This window comes from Paramormyrops kingsleyae, chromosome 5 (assembly GCF_048594095.1).
Source record: "Paramormyrops kingsleyae isolate MSU_618 chromosome 5, PKINGS_0.4, whole genome shotgun sequence".
NCBI lineage: Eukaryota > Metazoa > Chordata > Actinopteri > Osteoglossiformes > Mormyridae > Paramormyrops > Paramormyrops kingsleyae.
In genome coordinates, this window is record NC_132801.1 from 23996324 (window position 1) to 24014775 (window position 18452).

Sequence of the window (18452 nt, forward strand, 5' to 3'; positions counted from 1 at the left end):
AAATAAATTAATCCATATTTTATACGGTACACGCACATGTGGATTGGTCCAGGAATACATTACTTACTTAACTGTTTAGAACCGTGTTACCTAAACCTATAAATAAGACCATTATGCAAAACTAGAGTTTTCTAAACACACACAAGCACTGTATGTGGGAAACACAAACAAGGTTTCAGTTAGTGAGTTGAGCAAAGTTTCGGGTTTACGAGGCACACGAGACGGATGCAGAGCGATGGCAGCCACAGCAGCGCTGTCACTGTCACTCTGCACATGCTCAACCCCCACTGCCACCCTCAAAATTCCTGGCCATCAACAGTTTAACCAGGATGACAAGTAGTTAAATGACCTTTGCTTCAGAGCGCCTCGTTAAATAAAACAATTTCAGCATATCTTACGTTACAGTTTTTCATGTTAAAATCCTTGTTCTAATCTGGCAAATATATCAATATATTGAGAATAAATAATCAAAAATTATATTGGGACCTTTTCATACCTATACGCTTTCTGACATTCACTTTTATTGTATTACTTTTATAAAATCCAATAGATAACTAAGTATAACAATAAATAATAAATTGAAAACTAAATTTAATTATACAGAACTGTCAAGTAGCAAAAGGTTATTATTTTTCTCTGTTCGTCCATTTTCCAGCTGCTTCCTCTGGCCTGCAGCCAATCCCCGGCAGCTCGGGACACAAGGCTGGGGACGCTCGGGACACAAGGCTGGGGACACTCTGGACACAAGGCTGGGGACACTCTGGACAGGACACCAGTCCATCACAGATGTCAGCTATCATAAGTGCATGTCTTTGGACCATGGAAGGAAACTGCAGTAGCTGGAGAAAACCCACGCGGTTTGGTAAGAACATGCAAAACATAGACAGAGCGGAGGCTGGATGCAAAACCCTGACCCTGGAGGTGCTACCCAATTATTATTATTATTATTATTATTAGCATTATTATCATTATTATTAGCATTATTATTGCTGCTAAATTATGACATAGTATTGAATATTCTGTATTATGAATAATATATAAAGACAAGATCTGCAGCAAACACTGAATTTAATATTAAATATCAAAAACCATGCAATGTTCAGCCATGCAGCCAGGCAGAGCCTAAGCAGATTCATGAGGAATGTTCTCAGACTGGAGGGAATTCTGCACGTTCACAGTGGAGTTACACAGCTTTGTATAATGAGAAATCAGACATGCAGTCAAATTTAAAAATCAAAAAGGCTAACATCTAACCTTCGCTCTCATTAAATGCCTCTCGAGCTTCAAACACTGTGCATTTCTGCACATTTAAAACCTGCAGTTGGTCCCTTTGTGGTAATGACAAAATATTCTTGCCATCAGAAGTCCTGCCATTCAATCAATAAGATATGTGCTCATTATGACTAATAATAATCATACTGTTGTGTGTCTTCATCCTGCACTTCATATAAAAGTTTACCAAGGGAAACCAATTCAAAAATTACAGGGTTCCAATTCAAAAATTACACTAACGACTGCTATATTTCTGAATAAACATACAAAAGACAGCAGAAAAAGTTGCAAAATGTGCAAAACGTTGAGAAATAAAATAGTCAATTAGTTAAAAATAGACATCCACATTTCTAAGCTTGTAAGGTATGGTCTTCTTGTCACATAGACATCTTGCTTTTCTATTAATATTTTCCTCTTTCTTTCTGCCTTAGTGAGGATGTATGATGACAACAATGCCATAGGCATCACTAATTAGCAACACAGTGAACCGTCATACATTTAAAGGAAGTTAAAGGAAGCCATTTAGTAATTAAATTTCTTTGCTATAACATGTCTTAAGTTTACCGTTTGCAAAATATTACAGGTGGTGATTTTGGTTTTGGAGAGTTGATTGTGTGGTACACAGAAGGATGTTACTGGAAGCATCAAGGTAACCGTCAACTGGAAAGATTCAATGCAAGCTGTGCTCTTCCTGTGTCCTGACTCCATACTGTAAAATCAACACCCATAAGCCAAAGTAATATTGAATAAGCAAAATCAATACCGCCATGGATACCTAGTGGTGGGTGAACTGCCTTGAGAGGGGATCCAGCCTCAATTCCCTGCCACTCCTCACTAGCCATCTGTGGTGGAGGGATGCCCCCCCCATACCCTGTCTCTACGGCGGGACGGTGCTCTGCCTCTGGTCGCGTCACATGCAGAGTTAAAGGAAGTCGGTGATTGATATTTGATAGCCTCTGCTGGTGGTCATGTTGAGCAAGAGATCTGCTAGAACTGGGTAATTCCATGAACTGGGACAATAAAAAATAAATCAGTGTTCAACTGGGTCCAACACACTGTACGAGTGCCTGGTTCATGATGCACTCTGAATAAATCTTTAACTTGTGTTTTTTTTCTTCCAAATTTTCCTAATATATACATATATCTGTAGCTGTTTGTAATTTTAGCTCTTAGACACAAAGGAACAATAAAAAACAAAGGCACAGCCCAACATATAGGAAACTGCATCAGAGGTCACACGGACAATAAGAGTTCATTGGTGGTTTGCGTCGATTCCCTGTCTGCTGCTTGCAGTCTCTCCTTTCCTTCTCATCAAGATTGACTCAGGAGGAGCACACATGTGACCCCATCACCTGGATCTTCTAGTTATCGCCTCTGCTTCCTGGTAGATAATATCAGAGTCACTTTCCTTGCAAAGCTTAGCAGAAATCAGAAACCTTGATTATCTGACTGTTATGTCAATAAAAATAGACTTGGCCTCCCCACGGATCATTTTTTTCTTCCTTTTGGATGAATCCAATAGGTTGGGTGTGACACGCACACAACCAGGGCCACTGCTAATATTGCAGACTCAGTCCAGACTGCCATATCTGCCAGTTTGCCCTGAACATTTATGAGCTGTGTGTTCGCCATCTCACATCACTGTGGATGCAGTGATTTCTGTGTTTTGTAATGGAAATCCCTTGTTTTTGTTACTGTTAATGAACATAATTATTATCACTTTTACTTTTCTGTTAACAAGGATTATGACCATCGATAGGAAGTTTTACTGCAGTGAGTGCGTCACATGGGCAGAACACGACAGGGGATTATGGGATGCCCCTGCCGGCACCTGTCCAAATCTGCACTGCCTGGAACGAGGCCCTGATGGACCCCCATGCTTGTTTGTTTTTTCACTGTCAGGCTTGTGGAAGTCGGGGGGGGGGGGGGGGGGCTGGTTGTGTGGGTGGGTAGTTGGCTGTAGGGGGCAGGGTGGGGTCATGCCAATGACTCCCTCCTACACAGTCACCTCCGTCTTGCTGTTGGTGACAAAATAGGGGTGGAAGTGCTGGCCGCGGGCCGTGTGCAGCTCATTGACCTCCTCCACGGTGCACTGCTTCTTGGACGCGTGGCCCTTCCGCCTCTCGGCGGTCTCTGTGCTGCCCCAGCCCTTCAGCGCTCCTGGGCTGGTGACGCTGTTGCAGCTGTAGGCCTTGGGGTGGGCGCCGTGGCCCTTGGCCATTTTGGATTTGTGCCCGTTCTGCTTGGGGCAGGGCTCCTCGGGGCTGTAGGGGCCACCGGGGTTGTGGTCCAGCCGCACGGGGTGCAAGGGGAGGTTGCCCTTGGCCGCCAGCTCTGCCAGGTGCCGCCGCTTGCTGTAGAAGTCATCGCCGGCCTTTTCCGCTGGAGACAGAAAGCCCAGGATGTCAGAGCAAAGCCACAAACATTAGTATTGTGCAAAGCAGGACGCCTGCTTCACCATCACGACTACACGGGGTGATTCTTTGGGACAGATTAGCCTGCCCCTCCATTTCTGATGTGACACCAATCAACAGGACGCCAATGAAGCCCCCTTTGCATGCCTCATTTCTAAACTGTTTTATAAATCAGGAGAACTGTGAAGTGACAGAAATAGTCAATGTTGACACACCACAGAGTGCACAACAATGAAATGCGTCCTCTGCATTTAACCCATATGTGACATAGCAGTGGGTGGCTATTATTTTAGCACCCAGGGAGCAGTGCTTGGGGGCGGTACCTTGCGCAGGGTACCTCGTTGGTACCTTGCTGCTTGGGGATTCAAACCAGCAACCTTTCAATCACACTTCTCCTACCGTTAGGTCACCACTGCCTCAGTGCTGGCAGGAAAATACCCAACAGGGCTGTGCATGAATATCGATCTATTCCCACACACTGGCTGGCACCTGCGACTGCACCATCAAGCTTCACCCTTTCTGGAAAGTAGTAAATGCCGTCAACAAAGAGCCTGTCTGTTATCCCAGCTCACAAACCTCCGAGCTCCATCGCAGGCCTGTGGGAACAGCACACTTAGACTGTCAAGAGGAGGGACGTCTCAAAGGCAAGGAGCTAAAGAAAACAGAGTGACAGATCTAATTTTGACTTGTGTAAAAATTATTGCCGAACCTAAATATCCAACTTTGCAGTAGTAACTAGAAGTACGTCAAGGCAGCGCGACAGCCTAGTGGAACGTAAGAGGCAAAATGCAATGCGACTTTCCCTGCCTCCATTATCTACATATGGCCGCTCTTGTTTACCTAGAACGATAAGGTCTCCTGTCAAAGCGTCAGCTTGAGGAAACTTCTGAAAGCCTGCTGCACGGAAGCCACTCACAGGCAATCAATCATCTTTTCTGCTGGCATTATTATTAAGATTATTATTATTTTTACTTTTTCCTGAAAACTCTCCCATCTCACTTCAGCTGTTTTTCAGATTCATTGTCACAAGATTGTGTTACGGGGTCCCATGGTGGAGAATATATCTTATAATTGTCAGCAATGGATAAATTGGAGGCATTGCGCTCAGCAAGTTATGCGTTATAATACATACTGTGTAAGTCAAGCTGGGATATTCAGCCAGTAGTGTAATCCGGTGCTTTTAAATAACTGCTGCAGGGTATCTGTTATATTGAGGGAAAAAAAAAATCAAATTTTACTTTCTAATAAAAACCCAAACCAATTTACTTGGAAACGGGAAAGTTTGGAAGTGAACTGTTCTAAAATAGCGTTTCTTCTGAAGAAAATGTGTATATATCGCAAACGAAAGCTCTTTTTTGTTAACAGTGAAATTTTGCACTTAAGTTTACATTCCCTTCTGCGCAAACATATGCAGAGGAATGTTTCCCTGAGAGCTTAACAGAAGGATTAATTCATGGTGAGGGGGGGGGGGCAGAAATTGTTTCAGCATTTAAAAGTCAGGTTTAAAAAACTACAGTGTAAAAGCAGTAAAAGAATTTAGATTTTTAAGTGTTTTTAAGGTGTCATGAATAATTCATTCTGGCTAAGTGATGCTTACTTTGAATGCCGTTAAGCATTATTATCACGGTGGCACGTGCCCTCTCAGCAAGAGGAATACAGCTCCCGCCTGCAAGCCGCTGTGTACCACAATCCATTTGTCCTTCAATATCCATGCATGCGTGTGAAATGTGCAGCTGTCGTTCTATAATGTCTGTTTACCTCTGTTTGCCCACACACTCCGTCCCATGAAATCTCTGCACCTGCTGCCTTCTGTTTTTGCTACGTTGAACTATTACAGTTCATTAAAGCCTAAAAAACAGGTGAGGTGTCTGGCCTTTGGGGGGGGGGGGGGGGTGGAGTCAGCGGCCAAGTCAGCAGTCAATCAGCTGACAGGCCCCTGACTACTGGTGCATATCAGGCTGGCTTTGGTTTCTTCTCCCGATCCCCAGGACACATGCCATGCCAAAGCTGCCACGCTGCTGTACCCCCCAGGGCCTCTTTTCCCATGTGTTTCCCCAGTTAAACCTGCCTCCCCTGCTCCCCAGGGCTATAGGTAGTCGGCTGAGCCGCCTGAATTACCTGTGTCAAGGAGAAAGTGAAATGATTATTAGTTCTCTTTCAGGGGGGGGCTCCCAAGTCCCAAGTAAAGGTTTGCCTATGGGCCCTGAAAAGGTACGGGGGGGGGGGGGGGGGGGCGGGGGGCACCATAAGACAAGGTATAAATCTAGCAGAACATTCTATCTCCCAAAGCCAAAAAGAAAGAGCAAAAGCAAAGAGTTACATGTGTGTTTCTACAGAGTATATTAACCTCCTCGTTTTTCATTATCTTTACCAATAAACTCATAAAAGTTCTTTCAGTCACAATGAAAACCACACATTTGGAAAATATTCATCGTGTTGAAAGTGCCATTTGTGAACTCGGTTACAGAAGAACAGTAACAATCTCAGGCACCTTTCTCTAGCCCGCAGCAGGCCGATTCCGCTCCTCTGTGATTCCCCCATTATCTGGCTGTGGGGCAGCCCTTCAGGCGATTATAATTGGCAAAGTTTCCTCTGATCATCTAACACATTCACGCTTCCCCATGGCTCCTCTCCAGAACCTTCTACAAACAATGAAAGCAGTCAGACAAATGAACATTCTTAAGAACTCTAGAATTGAGGGAATTTCTGATCCCCTAAAATAATTTTACGGATTGCATACTCCTGCACTTACTCCTTATTTTCTGTCTTTACTGATAAGTAAGTCAATTTTATAAAGTGATTCCCGACTCCTAAATTGAGTTTTTGTGCATGATTAAGTCTCTTTAAAAGCCCCGGCACTGCAAATGGGATCACTTGTGTTCCACACCCTACACCAGACGTGATCCTAGGATTTTTTAAGGTGGAAGGCAGGAGAAGGGCCATAATTCATACAAAGGTGCCAACCTTCTCATTAGCCAATGACATGTTTTGAATCGGCAGGGGAGGGGGCATTCTGGGGACCAATCAGCTTTCAGGTGGAGCCGGTGCCCCTGTGGCCCCTCCCCTGCCCTACACCTTATTTTGTAAGTAAGAACAATCCCTCTGAAACCATACAAGCAAATGACGAGGAGTTTTTGAAAGACAAAAATAAGGGTGTCAGACTAGACAAAGTGTGCTTGTCTGTAATGTCCATTATCGGGCAACCATTCGATTAGCTAGTCAAAGTTCTCCCATCAGCGAAGATACACTATCAAAATACCTTTAAGCAAAAGTCCCTGCTACTTCTCCTTATTAGACACCATAGCTTCTAGAAGAAATCTGATAGCGTGACCTTACAGGCACATTTGGGGACGATGAAGAAAGAAGCTGATTGAGGTTTGTTTGTGGCTTATCAACTTGCAGACAACAGACGCGGAGTCCTTAGGGGATTTAACAAGAAGGCAATTAGAGCCAAAACAAATCAAATGGCAGCAACTCCTGAAGTAGGAATTATTGACTCTTCTGGATCAAACTCTGTTTGAAGTATTTCCTTCCATGACCCTCCCATGTCCAACAAATGAGTCTGATAACCCCTGACCAGAGGGACATAATAAGTGTTACCTGCACTGTAAACAAAGATCACAGATTAGTACTTTTAATTTCTTGTTTTTCTCTGCGTTCATGAATATTCTGGAATATTCTTTCATGTACTACAGTCATTTAAGCTATAGTGAAAAAGAATAAAATAAAGACAAACCTCTTAAAATGATCTGTATAATACAGACATGTCTTCATAGTTAATTACTGAATGTGTCATCTCACTAATAGTGTGGTATTTGATCTGTAGAATATGTTAACCTCATTTAAATCTTTTTAAGAATCAGTCTATGTGACAGCACATTGTACAACAATTGCCCTATTTGACTCGTGACCTGGGCAGAAACTGTATGTAAAACATTGATTTCTTTTCTCATGAAATTATGCACATATTTAAATGCAACCATGCAATTGGGAAAAATATTTTTACACCAATTACAGGATGTTTAAAGATATTCAACAAGCCCAGACCAGAAAATGGCTTTCATGTGCCCATTTAAATCGAGGCCAAGTTTCACATGTTAAGAAGATACGCTTTCATGTCCTTTGCGTCTGTCTTCAACCATCAGCATAAGTGCTCAACATCTCCTGAAGAACTATAATAATGGTTTTTCAAATGAGTAACTGTCAACCCCAAAAATTGGACCCTAAAATAACAGAAACACAGAATGCCCAATTCCCATAACATGCCTCATGTGTTAATTGTATTAAATATGTGAGCGACTGATCACTAGCATTCACATGTCTGATTAAGGGTAATGTTAGAAAGAGGGAGAATTTCACCCTTCCGTTTGCACAGCGGAAACGTCATTTCTGCAGTTCACTGCAACGATGAACCAAATAAACACGAGCAAAATGAAGAGCACTCCTTCCTTTCAATAGAAAGTGCCATGTAATTAGAGATCTCCCAGTAAACAATTAATATATTTACATGGAGAGAAAATATGGCCAGGAAGGCTCTGAAGGTTAATTAAAAGAGGTGTGTTTGGGAATTCCCAGGGGGGTGAGGAGAAATCCTATTACCCTATTATCTTCATTCATTCTGTCCCCATGGGAACAGCCCTTTGAGAATTCCGGCATTTCTCATAACATTATAGTCACATGTCATAAAATTGCAAATTGACTCAGTGTAATAGATAGAGTGTGATTAAAGTCATATAGCGTGCCTTGGTGTGAAGATACTGTTTACTTTGATTTAACTTCTTAAGTGTTCTACTGGCACCATTTAGTTCCTGGTACTGATACTAAGAGCTTGGTACTATTCTGGCACATTAGCTTAAACCTCTTGTAAAAGATCCATGGCTGTTAAGTTTAGTGGTTATTAAAGAGGCATCATCGATTCTTTGAATATTTCGCATAAGAAGCAATTGTCTGTAGGTCTATTGGTTTACCGTAATTAATTACTGATATAACTTAGTGAACACAATGAACAGTTTCACATTTTACTGCTCAGAGCAGCTGACCTTCTGCACCATGATCAGCCCATGATGCTGTAATGAGGGATCATAAACGGCAGCTGTTATAGGAAGCTAGAAACTGACCAGGAAGTCCCATAAAAAAGATGTACGCCACCCACTTTAGTCTTTTTCACAGTTAATGTTTCTTGGTGCGAATGGGCTTATTCTTGCTAATTAAATTTAAGTAATTAAATTAATACTAAGAATGTAGCTAAATCAAAACAGAATTTAGTGACACACAGAAGCTCTTTACGTGTAGAATTTGGGTGTCGGAGCATCCTTACCCACGGCCTTGAGCGAGGCGTACTTGTTCATCTCCTTGTTGGGCTGCGGCTGCTCGTATGCGTGGACCAGCTGGCCCAGGGCCGGGTACGAGTGAGGCTGAGTCATGGTGGGTGACAGTGGAGAGCCGGGGCCTATGTGGTTTACCTGGGCGCCCTCTACAGTCAAGACAGGGACAGAGGAAACAGCTGGAGCAGGGTGCTGGCTAAAGGCGGCATTCAGATAATGTAAAACATCATGCAAATACCAAGCAGCATCACACTTATAGTCTGTGTATTGTTGCTTAGAAGGGTTATATAAAATTTGATCATGTTTATGATTTTGGATTATATGGAAATCTGGAAATGAAGAGAGGATGGTTATACAGAGTCAAACTGACAACAAAATTCACAGTAACTTTTTACAAATCACTGAACAAATAAAAAATAAAAAACGAGCCTGTATTCCTCTGACGCAACTTCTGTATGTGGATCTCAAAAGAAAAGTAGCTGTGAATAGCAATATGTTTTTTTTTCTACAAAAATGTTTCTTAAACAGCTTGATGCGGATAAAAAATCTCAACAAATTCAGAAACGAATGCCACAGCCTGGAATGTCAAACACTGGATGGAGTATTTGCTCAGCTCACTTTGACAGCTGGAAAAAAGAGCAGCGCCTTGTTGACTGGGGACCGAGGGCCAGAGCCTGCAGATGTGCTGCTTTCAGTCACGCAGAGACACAGACACTGGGACCACTGTCTTCACTCATCTTAACTGGGGTGGCAGGCAATATAAGTGAAGGTGCTGAAGTGAAAGTCCTGTCAGGTGAAGGAGCGTGCGGCTGTCAGGACCTGAGCTACAGATGGGTGCTGGATCGCGAGAGGGTTCTGCATTGTAATAAATATACCACACAACATTCTTTGGTTATCAGAACCCAGTAAGGTGAGACTCAATGGGGAGTCCCCCCCCCCCCCCCAATGGGCTGTAATTCAGGTTCCCCTGCAGATTAAAATCATCTTTGACTTGGCTTTATAAACAAAAACCGCAAAAACAAAAAAGAGATTTTGACTTGTTCCTTTGCTTTTTGCAACAGTTATGTTTCTAGCAATTCCCTCAAGGGAAAGTAATCATTTGTCTGCAGCAAATTAATTTTCGCATTGTCCTGGTGAAAAAATCATGTCGTCTATCTGCCACGCTGAGGCCTCGGTTGCCCTTGAACCTCCTCTTCAAGAAACTCTTCCCTATTTGTGTCTCCAGTGCAGTCTTCTCTCACACTCGTCTGGCCGTGCAGAAGCAAGACAATACGCTCGGAAGCCAGAGAGAGTGCACTGCCATGCCTGCGGTAAGCATTCTGTCACGGTCGTATCACACGAGCGGGACCGTCTGGGAGGGGGGAGCAGTCACGAGCAGCTTGTTCCCACTCAAGGGAACTACAGTCACACATTAAGTTCACCAGAGCAGCATGTCTTCGGACCGAGACCAGGAAGAGAATCATGCAGGCAATAGACCTGCAACCATGGAAATGTGGAGCTGACGGAACTACAGACTAAGGAATGACGACAATCACAAACAGGCAAATGACACGCGTGCTGCTGCACAGAGATCGTGTCCACGTAGACTGAGCCGGTTTCTGTCTAACTTCAGGCTCAGTAAGAATGTCAGGGTGTCTCTTTGATTTCATTCCTCTCTGTTCTAAACTTTTTATGAATTTATACTTAAAGTGAGGGGTCACACATACTGATTCTGGAATGAAAAAACATATTCGTGTGCTAGTGTTTTTTTTTTTAACTGAAGCTATTTGTCTTACCTGTCAGAAAATCTGATTAATTTTATTTGCCTTGCTGCATTTTTCCCCTCGAGGGTCCTGCTACAGAGAAGTATTTACATATCTCTCAACACACAAAACGGCTTTGCGCCGCACAATTTCAGGGAAAAAAGAACATTTTGGCCTTTATATTAGTGTCTTAATTAACAAAAAATATCTAATTTACTCATGGTTCATTCTGAAATCCACGACTCAACGAGCACCAAGGGCCCTGTCTATATCGCCCCCGCCCCCCCCACCAAAAAGGTGGGAGTCGTCTAGGAGCCGCTTATTTGTTCTATAGCTGCAGCGCCGGATTGGTTACAGCAGAGCCATTTCAGTGCAAGGTCGACGGAGAAATAAAACAGCATGTGCAGAGGATACACAGGCTCTGAGGAGAACAGTCCTTCCAGAGAACATTTCAAACTATTCATTTCACTCTAATATCACTGGTATTGGTGCATGCGGCATCATTTCATAGAACAGATTTATCATCCTACTCACTTGAAACATTGACAGAATGAAGTGGGACTGGATCCACAGGTGCTTAAACTAGACTGCTTTGTTATATGTTTATTTATTATCATTTTGTATCTATTTTTTATGTACTGGAGGCTGACTCACCTCTATAGGGAAAAGTTTGAAAATATGTCTTGCATGCCCACTGTCACACAGTATCTGTTTCCGTAATAATTTCATTTAAGGCTTCAAAAGAAAGCATATGTATCATTTTGAATTACTATTCTTGGGGTGCTGATGCTCCACATTTTGGGCCTTTCTCCACATCTTCTCCCCTAATCCAAAGGTGTAGGTCTTCACCCCAGATAAAAAAAAAAAAAAATCCAGACCATTAGCTTATTTGTTTATTTATTTGTAAATTGTTAATCAAGCAACTAATGAAAAGTAAATGACGAAAGAAATAAGCAATAATTGATATATTTTAATGACAATTAATGGTAATGAGTAACTGATAATTAATAGTGTGTGGCTTGGCTGGTTAGGACCCCATGCCCGAGATCAGAAGGTCACAGGTTTGAATCCCCTGGCAGGCATAGTGATGTCACCATTGGGCCTCTTTTGACCCCAGTTGCACCAGGGACCGACTGACCCTGCTTTCTCAATCGTACATCGCTTTGGATAAAAGCATCTGTTAAATAAAAAATGTATTTGTTTATTGAACAAAACCAATTTAGTTCTTGCTACATGAAATAAAATTAATTTTTGCTGCAAAAAGAGAGACAGAATAAGTACAAGGACAACACAGTCAAACAGATTTGTTTAATTCCCTTGGTGGTTGCGCACTTATGCATATAAATGTTAAATGCTTTAATGCCATCAGAAAACAGCGAGCAGGTGAAAACCATACAAACAAATGCATTTTAATGAGGAAATCAACACAGTCACTGTCAGGAGAACATTGTGCTGCTATTTAGACATAAAGCATAACAGCCGAGGGGATTAGCTTTTCATTAACTGACTACCTCTTCTGTTCCCTTCTCATATATTTTTGAATGTTACCCTTTTGTTACTTGTTCTTTTAGAGGAGTGCTTTTAATCTCTTTAGCTGAAATTTGATAATGGATTTTGTTAATAGAAATATAGAAATATGTACTGTAATCTACTAATTTGCACTGCTGGCCATACTATAGGGGATGGCTCTAATCAAATCTACTTTATTGCTATTTTTAAATTATTTGTTTAATCATTACATAATTCATGTTTATGTTTATTTATTAGACAAGTTGTGTTTGTTACATAGTTAATATTAGCAAGACTGCAGCCATGGAGCCAACAATGGAGGGAACCAAGGCCATAATTATAATATACAGTAAAACCTCGGATTGCGAGCATAATTCGTTCCGGAAACATGCTTGTAATCCAAATCACTTGTATATCAAAGCGAAATTCCTCATCAGAAATTATGGAAACTCAGATGATTTGTTCCACAACCCAAAAATATTCATTAAAAAAATTATTAAAACAAAATATAAAGTAAAAATACATAAAACTAATTAACCTGCACTTTGAAACTACCTTTGAAAAGAATTGTGGATGGCGTGAGGGAGACGAGAGAGAGGAGGGTATTTTGTAGGATGACTTTCACTATAACTAACGGAATCACTGCTGTCTGTTGGCTCACTGGAATCTTTTTCTTTTTGTGCGACTTTAACAAGGAACCTATCCAATGACAGCCACTTCTGCCTCCTTTTCCATTTTGTGGAAATGTGGACATTGCATTGTCGTTAAACAGATTCATCGCTTGCACTGCTACGGCCTTATTCAGGTGGTGCTTTTCTACTAAATTTTGACTATACAAGTGAGGCACGCTGACTGAGACCGAGCATGGGAGATGATTACCCACAATCCTGCAGAGAGAGAGAGAGAAGAACCATCGGCTCAGTTGTGATCACGTGACGCTCGGCATACAAAGCGTATACGTAATACTCGTATTGCAAGACCTCGCTCGTTTATCAAGTTCATATTTATGTAAACATTTTTCTCAACTTGCAAAACACTCGAAAACCAAGTCGGCCTAGGATATTAGGATCTATGAAACACAGAAACTGTGAAGCAAGCTGACCTCTGGGGAATTTTCACCTGCTCTGGGGGCATCTTAAGCAAAGTGCACCATCATCCCAAACTTTCACCGCAGCGTCTATCAGTGCCTCTAAAAGTACATCTGTGTGGAGTAGGAAAGCTGGGAGTATGAGCAGAGAGGCGACAAAGAAAGATGCTTTCATGTGCTCAGGCTGATCATGTAGAGCTTTTCAGGCAAGAACAAAATATTCAGCAATGAAACAGCCCTTACATCGTGGTGCTGGGGTCAGTGGCTACTGGGCAAAGAAAACATGCATAGAAATAATCTATGGAAAATCTGTGGGTGACGATGCAGCAAACACATTGTCACTTGTTACAACAGCTTAGCTGTTAGCTTGGTCGAAGCTGGGATTAAGAATGACATGAATGTAAACGTATAGCGTCCAAATGTTGTAAAACAGCTGATGCATATGCACAAAAGCTGTAAGCAGAACAAAGATACCTTTCTAAAGATTAAACGCACAAACTCCACTATGATGTATGGAGAGTTTTTTTCATTCACTGATTTTCAATGACTGCATATCTAGGAAGGAAAAGTCATCATGGCGTGTCGGTGTCTCGGCCGAAATGCACCAATCACAGCGCAGTCACATGCGCACATTGGCCTTCGTACAGCCACACGAGGTATCTACTTGTACATGTCTTTGGACTGTGGTATGAAATGCCAGTTCAGGCAGTTTGCCACTGGAAACGATATATAAACACACAGGCAGGCCACAAGTAAACCGAAACTGAAAGTAAAAACTCAACTCAAGCCAAACAGAAACTTCACAGTTGAATACGTGCACTTTCACAAACATTCCAGAATGATCCTGAGCTTCGTCACTAGCGAAGGTGTCATAATGTAAGCTCACATGGCCTGGCACAGATATACTGAATCCAAAATAGCTGCCTTTCCATTACCCCCCCCCCCCCCCCCACCACCACCAGCACCCAGATCAAAGGGCTATGCAACGCTACCATCCCTGAGTCACAGGGTTGCCTGAAGCAAGACTTTCAGCAACAAATAACAAGAAATACAATTGGAAAAAAAAATGAACTCATAAAAGACTACTTACAAGAACTTTCATTTTGTAAATGGACTTAGCGTGCCAAACAGATGAAAAGCCATGCATTAAAATACACAGTGTTATCAAGTCCAAAGACAACTAACCAGCTGGAAAACCCTAACTTATTAGGCTATAGGTTAGTAGCATATTAAGCTAGCAGAATCGATATATAATATTTCCCATCTGTTCCTGCTTCTATTCTTCTTACTCATTCTGCAATCATATTTCCATAATCAGTTTCATTTAGCGCAGAAAAAAAACCCAAAAGAGACAACAGCTCATTCTGCAAATGGATCTCATACTGGAAATTTCAGCGCCGCCTGCCCAGATCACAATGAGCACGACTGCTCCGCCTTCCCGAAAAAGCAGGGGGGCTCCCATCCTCTGCTCGTTAATGAGGACGCAAATGGCTTCAGAAAGCAGGCTGAATGGGGGCCCGGTCTCATTTTTCAGCTCTGTATCGTGAAAGAAAAGTGTCTTACATCATACATCCTATACGTTTTAATTTTTCTTAAACTGTTCTTAAACAGGGTACACTGACAAAGCCCAGTACAAAATGGTGTATTCTCTAAGCTTTTGTTTCTATTTCCTTAATCTCTCCTACAAAGATTTTTCAACCTGGGTGGTATTTAATCCCATTTGTCCACTTAAAAAGCGTATCACTTTCCACAGAAATGATACTTGGCTACTTTACTATAAATAACTACAAATAAATTTCCTTCAGTACCAAAAAACAGCCTTAAATTTGCCAGTAAGACTTGATTTAATCAAGCATCCTACTTGATCTGAAAGTGCCTCATTGAGATTGATGGACACAGTGCTGGAAGGCCGGGTGAAAATCCGCAGGCCTGAATTATCCGATGCTTGGGTGTCTTTGCTCTGCCACTTGTCCGGTCATATCTGCCGAGTCACATGAAAGGCTGCACTGCAAATAATGAAGGGGGCAAAGCAGGTGACCTTTGAGGTGGGGGAAATGAAGCTGGAATGGGAGCACAGGCCCCCACGTAGCCCACATTGCAAATATATTGAGGCGTGCTGGCTGAGGAGAGCCCAGAAAGCAGCGTATAGACCCACTGAGGCTATGGTGTGTGAGACGCCTGCTTTCAACATTCCACCGTGCTGCTGTGTCAGGGCGCAGCTGTTAGCGTAAAGCAGGCTGGGGTGGGAAAGGAAGGCATGCTGGCACTTCGGTTAGCACTGCTGCCTCAGATACCTGGGACTAGAGCTCAGGTCTTTGCGGGGAGCTTGCATGTCCGGCCCATGGATGGATGAATGGATGGATGTGGAGGAAGAAACAAGGATTTTCATTTTAGAATGGAATTGACTGTTGGGATGGAACGGGAACAAAAGCCAGACAGGCACTGTGTCACAGCCTGGGTTTGCAGCATTGTGCTTGATGTATTTTCTATGCTTTTCTGTTTATTATTGTTGCCATTTTGTAAGCTTTTGATGACCTATTTTAACCTTTAACTCTTATTCTCAATTTCTACTGCACTTCCTCACCAGGTCACACTCCGGTGTAGCATATGCATTTGGCGAATAATGATTCTGAATGATTCTGATTCAGCATCAGGGTTTAGGAAGAGGAACGGCGCTCATAGTTGCAGAATCGGCGATAAGACTCAAGGGAAGTAATAATTAGTGAATTTCTGACAGAAAGTTTCCGTACAGCACTCATTTGTCATTAGTCATGCCAGAATGGGTTGGCAGGCTGCTGTGACTGTGGGTGTAACGGCGATCACACGTCACGCCTGAGTTACGCCTCCTAACGCTGCCACCGCCAGCCGGCTGGACCTCACAAGGAGGATGCTGGGAAACACTTGCGATTCACCATGGACTCATCGGTTAGAGCTGTTCTGGGCCATTCAGCCTCTACAGCTCTGGGGCAGGTGAGTCACGATGACTCCTAATTCATGAGGACTTTAATTTGTATTTTCTCTTTGATGTGACCATTACTCTGAAAGACAAATAATTGTGTTCTTTCACAAACGTTAGGTTTGACACCGAGGGGGTTATTAATCATGATGATGCAGCCTTCTAGGGTTGAAGGAACGACTGTGTGGCTGTCTCTATTTTTAAATATTAACCTTTACCAGCCTTGAATATTTATGGCCAGATTAGGAGTGTAAAAGCTGGGATCCCCTGTAGGACAATAAGGACAGCATCCTCATTGTATTTAATGGGGGAATCATACCAGGGCTGCATGGATATCATTTAGCTATGTTATCTACTTTTTAGGATAGGTGCATGACTCTCAAGAAATATGCTGACTGTCTCTCCTAGGAATGGTGCTGAGCTCCTTTGATCTAATTCCGAAAACATGAACACTTACGGTCCTGGACTGGGCTTTGGAAAATTCAGCCCCAATGCATATAAACGGAGCGGCACTCACACACAGCCAGTCAGAAAGGTGCCTCATACATAAATATGCACATCTGTGATTCCACCCATCTTCTGTTAAAGCCTCAATTAAGGCATTTTAGTTTAAAAATATGTGCAGACCCAGAAAAACATCTTCAGAAAAAAGATCCCTGAAATTGCTAAGAATCCCAGAATGGTTGACATCAATTTTCCTTTTAAATGACATATGCTGCAATTTACATATAAAAAAAGAATGCTCATTTTTAGTCTCAATCAACCTAAAAGAATAGTAAAGCGTCATAGACATTCACAGTCTGTTATAATTATCTTATGATCATATTCCTTACATCAGTTTTCTTCTAGTTATAAACTTGAAATATTAAAATATATTCAGGAATAAAGTGGTTAACATTTTTTATTTGTTATTGTCATTAGTAAATGCCCACTGCACTGGATACTCAGCACCCTCTGCAGCCCTGCCCAACCAGACCACGCCCACCTCACTGGATACTCAGCACCCTCTGCAGCCCTGCCCAACCAGACCACGCCCACCTCACTGGATACTCAGCACCCTCTGCAGCCCTGCCTAACCAGACCACGCCCACCTCACTGGATACTCAGCACCCTCTTGCTCAAGCCCACTCCCCCTTGATACTCAACGCCCTTACCTGTCTCATGACCATCCTTGTTGATTGTGCTTTTAGACTTGATATTGGCATTGTTCCGGATTGTTACATTTTAAATATTCAGCAGACACTTGCACCTTACCACTCTGCCAATCGTGGGACCTAACACGCTGAGCCACACACAGCTATTATCCAGGAGAACAGCTCCATTAGAGAATTACTGTATGCTGTGTATGTATAAAGAGCCTTATTAACTTTATAAGGAATGATTCACTGGGACTGATTCTGTGTAATGTATATGTATTACATCAATATACAGTACCAGTCAAAAGTGTGGACACGCCAAGCTGCCCACAAAGGAGAGTGATAGTGTCATATCACATGACTTGGCCACCTGACCTAAACCCAGTAGAGATGGTTTTGGAGGCATCTGACCGGAGAATGAAGCAGCTGATGAGTGCTCAGCATATGTGGGCAGCTGGAAAAACATCCCAGGAGGCCACCTCATGAAACTGGTATAGAGGAGACAGTCGGGTCAGGGTTGATACTCATGGGCGAAAATTATGGGGGGAGGCGGGGTTGTAAGCCCCCCAATAATCAAAACATGATAATACAACTCCCTGGACCCCCTTAAATGGGTGGAGACCTCAACCCCTCAGTGCTAAAACCAAAGTTATGCCCTTACTGGTACTGTAAATGAGACCTCATTGAATGTGATCTCGCTCCACATAGGTACGTGACACACTGTCAGATAAGCCTTTATTCATGTCCATGCAAATCTATGCTTTACTTATAAAAATGCAAATAATGATGCAGTGAGGCATATAAGGCACAGCTTGTGTCCCCCGAGGACAGGAACCACCCACCCCTGGCTTAAGGAGGTTAATAAAGCATCCTATTAAAAACAATTACCAAGGTTTGCTAAGCCAGGTGTGAGAGTGAGTCTGTAATGTTTTTAAAAAGTAAAACAACGACGTTTCCTGAGTAACTTAATCCCGTGTGAATAATCTCGTTCTTGCTTATTCAAAGAATGAGG

General features: G+C 42.5%; 1 protein-coding gene across 1 annotated transcript in view; it reads right to left on the reverse strand.

Annotated features, from left to right (window-relative positions):
* Positions 1–3207: 3207 nt before the first annotated feature.
* shisa9a (shisa family member 9a) overlaps positions 3208–18452 on the reverse strand; it is a 54721-nt gene continuing 39476 nt past the window's right edge. Inside the window, exons 3-4 of the mRNA XM_023797252.2 lie at positions 9004–9159; positions 3208–3654 (exon numbers count right to left, since the gene is read on the reverse strand). Coding sequence (XP_023653020.1) covers positions 3269–3654; positions 9004–9159 — 542 coding nt within the window. The 3' untranslated portion in view covers positions 3208–3268. The remainder of the gene's footprint in view (positions 3655–9003; positions 9160–18452) is intronic.